The sequence below is a fragment of the Olea europaea genome, unplaced genomic scaffold (assembly GCF_002742605.1).
Source record: "Olea europaea var. sylvestris unplaced genomic scaffold, O_europaea_v1 scaffold990, whole genome shotgun sequence".
In the NCBI taxonomy this organism is placed as follows: Eukaryota; Viridiplantae; Streptophyta; class Magnoliopsida; order Lamiales; family Oleaceae; genus Olea; species Olea europaea.
In genome coordinates this window covers 184,487-195,188 of record NW_019268410.1, presented here as the reverse complement: position 1 = coordinate 195,188, position 10,702 = coordinate 184,487, and the positions used below count along the sequence as shown (strand labels likewise).

Sequence of the window (10,702 nt, the reverse complement as noted above, 5' to 3'; positions counted from 1 at the left end):
ATTTTAAACCATTTTGTATAACTAAGTTAGTAATATGATAAACGTAACACGTGTGAAATAATTTAGCATTGTAATAAGGTTCAAGTGTTCTAAATAACAAATCAATTATTGCATTATTCTACACTAGCATTATCAAAATTAATGCTAAATAATTTACTTCAAACAAAAAATTATTTTAAAAAATTCTAATGAAGTTTGAAAAAGATTTTGATTATTATGTGGAAATTCAAGGTAACAAACAGCCATAATTCGTGTATACACCTATTCTTATATGTGAAATGTGTTGCGACATAACAAGTAAGACAACATAAAGTGGAGTTGGGTGACTAATCAGAACAATTAAAAGCTCCGTAACCAAATAGAAACACTGGGTTAAAGTTTGACTTTTGAGTTAGAGTAATGCTATTTGTAATCGCTCGCTGCCATAGTTGATATATGTCGAATACACGTGTCTTTTTATCATTTTATGCAACAAATCACTAACCGTCGCATGTATGTAACATAGAGCAATTGCGGTAGTGAGCGACTACAAATAACATTATTCTTTGTGTTATAACCACTTATTAGTTGCCGCATTCTTGATAGAAATAACAGAATTATGCAGAACATGACTTCTATGATATTTACAAATTAATCTGAGAGAATATATACCTCTGTCTCATGCTGAAAAATGAATTGTTCTGTTCTGTTGTGAAAATATAAATAACAAATACAAAGCCTTTTGTAATCAAAATGTAACAGTACTATCAACTATTGCCAAACTGTTATGATCTTCAGTTTTATTAACCACTAGTTCTTGTTCATGGCCAGTGAGTCTCTGTGCCTTCTCAGCTTCTTCACACCAATTGATTCTTGCAACAAGCACCAGCAACAGAATCAAGCAAGAAACCGTTCCTGCCAAGAACCCCATCAAAAATCCCCCCAACCCAAGAAGGAGTTTGAAGGCTAAAATCACTCCTAAAGGCAGAGCCAGCATATAAAACCCGCAGAGATTGGCGTACATCGCCAACCATGGTCGGGCTGTCCCACGCACTATGCCTCCACAAACGGCTAACGGAAAATTAACCACTTCTACTATAGCCATTAGAAGCATTGTCTTCTTTACAGTTTTTATGATCCCCTTATCATGGCTAAATAGTCGTCCCCAGCCGCCTCTGGCTGCCACCATTGTTGAGCCACCGATAAAGCCGCACACTATGCTTATGCATAGAGAGATGGATGCTGACCGATAGGCCAATCCAGCACGGTTTGCACCTATTGAAGACAAAATTTATGTTAGGTGAACACAAATCTTGACACTACCGACTTATAAAATTTGTGCACATGTTAGGTCACTAATGGTAATATTTAAATAAATAAACGTTGTCTCATCTCTAATGATTTGAGTTTTTTGAGGACGCGGTTCAACTGTACCGAGCTCATTTGACACGCGAATTGATGCACAAGTTGCTAGAGAAAGCATCACAGAGTACAGCAAGTAGTCGAAATTCAACAAAATAGCCAGCACTCCTACTGCTCGTTTTGCGTTCTGCAGGCGCCCAGTTAGCAGGACTAATATCTCGATACACCACCACTCGAGACAAGTTGTTAGGCAACACGGTGCTGATAACTTGAGCAACCTTGTCCAGTCCTTAATCCCATGCTCCCACCAGCCCCCGTCCTTCCATTTCCCGCCCTTTCTACACTCTGCTACCAACACATACAAAACGAGCAATATCACAATTAGAAGGTCAGTTATCCACACTGCCATCGAAACTCCCTCGAGGCCTTTTGCCTTAGAAAGAAACACGTTAAGCGGTACGTGCAATGCTACTGCCATTGCTGAGCTCAACATGATTGGTACTGTTATGTTCTGCGTACTCAAATAGGCCTTTATAGGACATAATAGTGCAGTAATAACCAGATTAGGGAGGAGATAAATCAGATAATTCTTAGCAGTAATAGAAATATCTTCTTGTTGGCCAAAGTGAATTAGTATATTATCAACATTTAGCCACAAGAAAGCAATTGGAATTGATGCTGCTAGTAATAAAGAAGTAGCCATAACAAGTGTCTTATGAAGGAGCTTAAAATTCTTAGCACCGAAGGCCTGCCCACATATAGGTTCCATTGCACCACATAGCCCATTCAATACAGAAAAACCTGTCACATTAGCAAAGGTGAAACCGAGGGTCCCACCGGCCAGCGGAAGCTCGCCAAGCCGCCCCAAAAATGCTGTGGTGATGGCTATTTTCGCGAACCACGTGATATTCATTGCCACCAACGGAATCGACATTCGCCATTGCAATTTAAGCTCTGAAAGTGTTGAGAACAAGGCGTTTTTAGGCCATTCTGGGGAGAGATCAAGCATTGGAGGATTTTGTTCCACTTCTACCATTTTTTAAAGTGCAATATTGAGCACAGAATACTAGTGGGATTGTGTCTAATATAGAAATTTTGTTATTCGAAGTGGGAATTGGGTCATCAATTAATCATATCATAGATGAGAACAATAATGGAGGTTGAGTGCATGGGTACCGTGAAGGTTTTTGTTTATAAAATTATGAAAATTTAGTGGCTTTTGTAACGGCCAATAAAGTAAGGGAAAAGACTTGTGGGGGAAAGTATATAGTGCGTGATGAGAATGCAAAACGGATAAAATATGAAATGTAAGAAAGATGCTTATGGGAATAAAATTGCTAGTCTTAGAAATCTCTAATGGAATTCTAACTCTATCTGCAGCCTTTTGTACATCTATAATGTGAGACAAATCAATTAGGAAATAAAAGAAATAAGATAAATATTATTTCTTACTAAGAAATTTGCGTTTAGCTCTATCTTTTTTTTAGTTGTGTTTATTTTTTAAAGTTTTTTTGTATAGTTGTGATAGAACTTTTTTATTTTATTTAATTAGGATTATTGTTTTTTTATTAATAAGAATATGATATCTGATTAGATTAGGTTTTATTAGTTTTCTTATTTCAATTTCCTAACATGAGTGGAAGTAGGTAATAATCCTGCCTATGAATATAGAGACTTTGTACACTTCTTAGAATTTAATTTAATTATTTGATTATTGCTTAATAAGATATTTCAAATTTTCAATTTATTGGTGGATTCCAAATAATTATCACGTACGTTCGAGCGAAATTCGAGCAAACACTCATTATTATGTTACGAATAAGACCCTTTATTATTATTATTCATGATTCCGTCCTGCATCAATTTCCATTGTAACCACTTTAATTACATCGAATCGACACATTTTTTAGTATGAATCATGTTCGGTAAAATTTTATAAGCGTACAAGATCGTTGACAAGTAATAGAATTAGTGAGTTGAAACTATTATCCCAAAGGAAATAAATTCTAATTCAAGTGTCCTAGTTGTATATAGAATTCGAAGTTTGTAACATGAAAAAGATTTTGATGTTGTTATAATGTTAAATTATTCTAAAATTAAAGCAAAAGTATTGAATTTTGAGTCCACCTATCGCTATCTATTTTAATTCTTGATTTATAATATAGTCCTATTAATGTATTTTTGATAATCGATAAAGCTGATATATTTAACTTTATTTTTTATGATAAATTAATTTTATTCTAATTACGATCCAAGTCTATTCCTAATATGAATTCGAATTATTAGAATGCATTAAACTTTAGTTTATTTATATGATTGCGTATGTGATTTTGTGATTCCCAATTTCTGTTGCCTGTGTATTAATACTACCACTTCTTAAACTTATTTTGAGTTTCCCAAAACTACAAGAAAATGTTTTAAAAATCGACCCGGGTATCGGCTCGAAAAAGAAAGTGGGTCAAGGTTTAAAGGGTCGAATAGGATGACAAATTAAATAAATAAATAAACAAATAAACTATAAAATATCATAATTATAATATATTTTTAAATTTTAATTTTCTCATCCAAAGTAAATATAATCCATGTTTATTATTTAGATTTACTATAGTAATTTATTTTATAATCTCAAAAACTAAAAATTAATATGTAAAAAATAATTTGCTTTGTTCAAATTAAAAATTATAATCTTGTTGAGGTTTATGATTTGTTAATGGAAATAATGAAATAAACTAGTAAACACTTAGAAAGTTAGAATTGACAATTGGCTATTGTCCTACATTGGAAGAATAGTCTCATTTTAAAAAGGGGCTAGTATCTCATATTGAAAGATTACTAAAACATTGAAAGAATGACCTCCTTTAAAAAGGAGGTAAAGGAGAATCACTTGTATAAAAAAGTTCTTTCGACCTTCAATTGCAATGAGTGACCCATTAAGATTGTTAAAAGTTTTTGTGAAAAAAAAATAAATCCCCTGAAAAAAATCATGGATTCCAGTTAATGTATGAGTACCAGACTGGATTAAAGGTCGGTTCACGGGTTTTTCGGCTGAACCGTGAACTGGTCCGATATGATTTTTATAACATTGCTACAACAAACAACTAATTATTTAATTGATGATGAAGCAATTAAATAATGCGATGGGATTACAAAATTAATCAAGAAACACAAAAGTACTTAACCACTAGTCTTGAATTAAAATAAATAAACTATAGGATTTATATTCATCCAATGCAAAAAATAGATCCTACCATGATTTTATATAAATTACGAAAAGAATAGTAAAAAATATCAACATATCATGAAATAATGCAAGAAATCTCGATCTTCGATTTCAAAGTTGAATTCTTAAAATCTTGTGTTATATAAGGTGAAATTAGGTCAAGAAAAATGTTCGGATTGGGTTTTAAAGGAGTCCCAATCAAATAAAAAAAAGTAGCATTCGCATTGTGCATGGTTATGTCACTACATAGTTGTCGTATTTTTGTCATAACTCTCTCTTCCGAAATTCAATTGAGGTGATTCAAGGCACGTTAAAAAGCTAAATTAAAGTGCTACAATTATTAGCAAAGGTAGTATTTTCCAATTTGAATGTTTACTATGCCAAAAATGAGTCTCAATCTCCGTCAAAAAATTTGGAGCATAACTTGTGCAATTAAAAATTGATTTATGAAGATACGTTGATTATATTTCACTTATTTGACCTCCAATTATCTTATATGATCTTCAAACATCCTTTTTTATCCGAATCAACTATTGAAAATATACAATTAGTCCCGTTGCTTCGAGTTTTACCTAATAAACAAAATTACTATCTAATTAAGTCATAAGTTATCAAAATTAATTATAATTAATCATATTTAACGGTCTAGATAAGTATATAAAATACACTTATCAAGTCTTGCAAGCAAAAGATATGATGAGAACTACTTATAATAGAAGACAAGCTTTCTTGATTTAAGTTGTGTGTGCTCTTATGCTGTGTATACACACTAAAGATGCTCAATACACGTAACTAGATAAAATTGAATTGAATTAATAACGAAAGACAAGTAAAAATAGAAAATTACCGATTGCTGTATTCAGTTCAATCAATGGAGCCATCTTGTCATGGTGTAATTTGGTTCAATGATTCACATGTTGATATCTACGTTTATAGTGGCCATATTTTAAATGGTTAATTCGGGATGAGAGCTACATTTGTATTGGCCATATCTTAGTGGCTAATAATGGATGAGAACTTATACATATCAAAACATAAAGTCGACCCCTCTCTCCACCCCCAGCCCAGAAAGGAACATAAATAAATAAATAAAACGATAGTAAAAAATGTCATACTAATTGATACCAACTTATATAATTATTTTTGTATATTTAAGACTAAAATCCAGTTTAATAAATATCAACATCATAAGAATCCAATGCATTAATTGGTGGGACACATGAAAAAGCTCCTGAATAAGAAACCATATAGGTTCAGAAAGGTAAAATAATAAGGTTGGAATATCTCATCTTTAAAGGAGAATGGAATCAGTGGTGGACGTAGATATTTTGAGTTAATAGGATACAATCAAACTTTCAAAAAAATTGTGAGGAATTTTATATTCGAAAATTTACATCCAAAAAAATCGTATTCCTGTAAATTTACACCAAATTTTACATTCGAAATGGGGTATGACATGTAAAATTTTGAAATTTTTTGATATCATGCCCCATGTAAAATTTTCCAATAACATGACGTAAATTATATTGAAAAAATTGTAGCGCTAAAATAATAGATGTTAATGAAAAAATTGAAATATTTTAAAGAAAAAACGAATTAAACGTCTCTTTTTAAGAAACATGTTTGACATACTTTTAACTATTTTCAACGTCTATTTGGACCATTCGATATTTATATGATGTAGTTCTCGAAACAAGTTTTGAGATGACGTAAGCGATTACTAAATTTGGTCAGCATACGTTCATCGGAGAAATTTTAAAATTAACATGTTTTTGAAATTCTCGAAATATTAATTTGGAAAAATCTATACTTTGACCAGCCATAACATTTGCTAAGTTGACTATTTCGCATGCCATTGATGATGTAGAAAACTAGGCTTTGAGTACTTCGCAATGATATTAAGAATAAAATATTTCGATTTCGTTTGATATCTCGTGATGACTTTGAAAATTAAGACAAAAACATTAAAAAAAAAAAAAAAAAGGGATTTGTCCAAAAGTTGGGGGCCACGCGACCCATGCCACATTGCCACCCCTGTGTCCGCCGCTGATTACGCAATATTTATACTGTGGTCCTGTGAGGGTTCTCAATATAAGCTTGTCGAAATGGCTCAAGGGGCTGTCTTTTTTCTTTTATTATTATTTCTATATTAATTATTTCATCGACAAGTGGAAAATTCTCAAAGTGAATTATAATTCATTAGCTTAGCTTTCATTTATGACAAATTTACCCAGTTCATTGGACCAAAAATGTCATGGATTAGAAAAATACTAGAATCAGATGTGATCACCTTGTGAAGTTTTTGATTCAACATGTATAGTTCTTTGTTGAAGTCATCAAGGATGTAATAAAACATGCCATTAGTTTGCCTGTTTGTTCTCGAAAAGTATGATTACATATTTTGAACACATTTTTCAGTGAAAATCATACGAATCAAGTAAGATGAAAGTCTCATGCCTAGATTTGAAAGTGATAAAGGAGTTGAAACCATAGTCATTTATGATATCGTCACAATACCTACTGAAGCAAGCGCAGATTTCTTTTTCTTTGTGTTTTATTTTTTGGGATTTTTTATTTTTATTTTTTAGACATTCCGAGTTCTATTGGTAAAAGATAGTTATGGATCCACAATAATTCACTGGTCATTTTGCATGCCACTCGTAATTGTTCCCCATTTCATAAAGTATATGGACATCCCCCATGGACCCTTGTCTATTTTATGATTCTTCTAATATCTATTTGTTCACGCTTGTGTTTGTGTGTATTTGTTTATGCATAGGTAACAACCATTAATGAAAAACATACATTGATATTGGGGTTGTGACCAATGAAACCAATCAATTTTTCCAATGCACAATTGATAAAACTTTACGACCGCTGATAATAACTATTTGTTTGATTTTGTAATTATTTGTGCACTTGCATGTGGGTGGAAAGATAGAAATTATGATCACATTATTCAGTCTTGAAATTTCATTTTAAAAGATCAATCTCTTTAAGAGAAATAATGCAGATCCTTATATGTTGAATTTTTATTATTATTATTATTATTATTATTTTGTGTTTTTTGTTTTTTGTTTTGTTTTGTTTTGTTTTTTTTAAACGATGCGTAATTTTACTATTATCATACTCTGGCAAGATGATGACTCATTTGAAACAACAATGTCGAAAGCTAAATGATAATTTGGGTTTTTGATGAACTTATTTGTTCATTTGAGGTTTTTGACCTCTGTTGTCAGTTTTAGAATTTTATATTAAAAGAGTAGCCTAGTTAAGAGGAATAAGATACTTGGGATTTTTGTCCTTAATATGTCTTCGCTAGATGTTGATTCGTTTGAAATAACTAGCTTGAAGTAATAGTGTGAACTTAATGTTCATTTAAGCTTTTTTTGACTTTGATACATATCGAAATTTTTTAGTTCTATTTTTAAGGGTCGACCTCAACAAGAAATGTAACACAAATCCTTACATATGAATTATTTTTTAATATTTAGAATTCACCTTAACGTCCAAAATCAATTTAATGAAAGCTCAATTTCTTCATATATAATGATTCAAAAATCACTATTTAATATTTTTTTTGGTGACTAAGGTGTCTGATTTTCGTTCGACTAATTCTGAGAAGTGACGGCCTTCCCTCCTGACTCGCCACTTGGGTAAATCTGGATGCGATCACAGCTCCTCCATTTAAGACGTGTGGACAGGACCCTGAAGGGACGATAAAGAGCACCATAACTTTGTCTCCACAAGTATCTACCTTCCAATATTGAATTATTCGCACTTCTACATGCTAATCCTTATCACGTGGATTTATATCTAATGATTTACAAATAAAATGGTCAAAAGGTTCCACTAATTCTCTGTCTGATGCTGATTTGTGGGATAAGGGAAGATTTAATGAGTAGGAATAACATTAAGTCCAAGTCATCTCGAAAGTGGATGCCAAATCGAACTTCTTTCAAAGAGATAGAGAATATATGGTAAACATTCCCAATGATTTCCAAGAATAAATTAGGTTAAATGTGATATAATATGTGAATTCTGCCAGAAATTCCATGGAGATACTTAGTCTTGCTTTTTATCCCATATTGAAAAGCAAAAAAATATTCGAGAATGATAGGTGAATGAATACCTTGGAAAATGATTCGATTGATTTAGATCTTAAATCTTAGGTGACTTCATCGCTCGTAAAATTATATTATAAGTAAAAATGAGATGGATAATTAATATGGGGTCTAGTGATGTCTAGAATGTTAGTTGACATAAATAACTCAGAAAATTATTTGTAACAGTTAACTTTGACCTTCAACTCTGGTTGAGTTCATTACTCATACAAAAATGAGGTGAATAATTAATATGGGGTTCGTAAGTGTCCACAATGTTAGGTGACATCGGTACCTCAGTAAATGATCTGTATCGATTATTTTCGATATTAAACTAAAGTGACTTAGGTTGGAAATGGTTAATTCTACAATAATTTTGAGTGGGATTCACTTCTTCTTTGTGAAAGATTATAGTAATTTTTTTTTTTTTTTGTGAGAAATATTCATATTAAAATGATATTTGGATGAATGAGAAATTAAATTTCAAAGTGCATCAATTGAAGTTGGGACGTAAGCTAAATAAGTTTGTTTCGCATAGAAAATGACGAGGCATATACTTGTTTATATTTAGCGACATTGTATGAAGGTGTAAGCTTATGTAGCATGGAGACACTCTTGTGTGCGGAGGGTGCAAATTACTGACCCAATTAGCACCTTTTCCATTGACAATAGGGAAAATTACAAAATTCAAGATATTTGAAAATCTTAGTGCAAAAATCAGATGGAAAAGTTTTTTATTCAATATCCAGGCATTGATTTAATTATTAATAATAAAATATATCAACCTATCCCAATTCAATTCCAAACTCATCCCAATACCATTTTAAAAGTCCTACTCTCTCTCTCTTCACTCTCCTCTCCCGTGACCCCTCCATGTCTCAGCCGCTGCAAATCCGGCTTTCTCTGACGAGACACGCGCTGGAGGTGTGTATGTGCTTGGCGATGCTACAACGTTGCGAGGACTTTTTGCTTGGCGGCCACCTTTGCTGTTCACATCTCGCCTACTATTTGCGAAGGGCGGCGCTGCGGCTGTTTGAGGCCTCATCGGTGTTTGCTCAGAGCATAGCTGTGCGCGACGGCGAAGATTGATTGTGTGGTATTTTGTGGCGGTTTTGTGGTGATTTTTGATGTGGTTTTGTGGTGGTGGTGGTGGTGGAGGTGATGGTGGTGGTCACATGTAGTGCGCAAGGCACCCACGATCTGGTGATGCCGCGATCGATGGTTTGGAGTTTGGTGTGTGGTTGATCGGTGATGGTGTGATTACAGTGGTGGCGTAGATCGGTGGTGGTGTGCCGTGTGATTACAATGGTTGTTGTAGTGGCAGCGATGAGCAAGGTGTCTATGACCAACTATTTAGGCGTCTGTGACCAACTTTGACTGATTTGTGACCAAAAATTAGCGGTGAATCAGTATCAGGGTTGGGTGTTTGGTGTATATGACCAAACTTATGTGACCCATATATATAATGTGACCTGTTTGGTGAGAACAACATTGCAACTAGCGTGACTTGGTGGTGGTGTTGGCCGCGGTTTGCGTGTGGCGATGATGGTGGTGGTGGTGTTGTGGCGGGTAGTGTTTGTGACCAAGTATTGTGGTGGAATGCGATCGAGATAGAGTCTGGTGATGCGGTGGTGTGGTGCAAGCGACGATGCAGTGGTGTTGATTTGTGACCAAGATTGGTACTAGATCGGTGGTGGAGGTGTTTGGAATCTGTGACCCAACTATTTTGCTGTCTGTAACCAACTATTTTGCTGATTTGTGACAAAAAAATTAGGTGCCTGTGACTAAAAAATAATTTTTGACATATAAAATTTTTGATTTGTGATCACGAAATAATCTGTGACCAATTAATTTGACGATATGTGATCAATAAATTAATCTGTGACATATAATTATGAATCTGTGACCATTGATCGTTTAATCGTTATTTTATTATCTTTATTTAATAAATATTTTTAATTAATTAAAAATATACTTGAATTTTGAATTTTCATACTACTTACCTGATTTTTGAAATGGTGTAAAGAATGGACTTGAA

General features: G+C 33.2%; 1 protein-coding gene across 1 annotated transcript; it reads right to left on the bottom strand.

The window, feature by feature from the left end:
- Window positions 1-596: 596 nt before the first annotated feature.
- On the bottom strand, window positions 597-2,562 carry LOC111392850 (protein DETOXIFICATION 56). Its single transcript, XM_023018244.1, has 2 exons — window positions 1,414-2,562; window positions 597-1,254 (listed from the first exon to the last, which is right to left on the bottom strand). The coding sequence occupies exons 1-2, from the start codon at window positions 2,375-2,377 to the stop codon at window positions 728-730; spliced, it is 1,491 nt and encodes a 496-aa protein (XP_022874012.1). The 5' UTR covers window positions 2,378-2,562; the 3' UTR covers window positions 597-727.
- Window positions 2,563-10,702: the final 8,140 nt, after the last annotated feature.

What these genes read in the sequence shown, in the direction of transcription:
- LOC111392850 (XM_023018244.1), bottom strand. Translation starts at nt 2,377, where the DNA reads ATGGTAGAAGTGGAACAAAATCCTCCAATGCTTGATCTCTCCCCAGAA. An exon ending in TCGCGTGTCAAATGAGCTCG is followed by an intron (nt 1,255 to 1,413) that starts GTACAGTTGAAC and finishes TGTCTTCAATAG; the next exon opens with GTGCAAACCGTGCTGGATTG.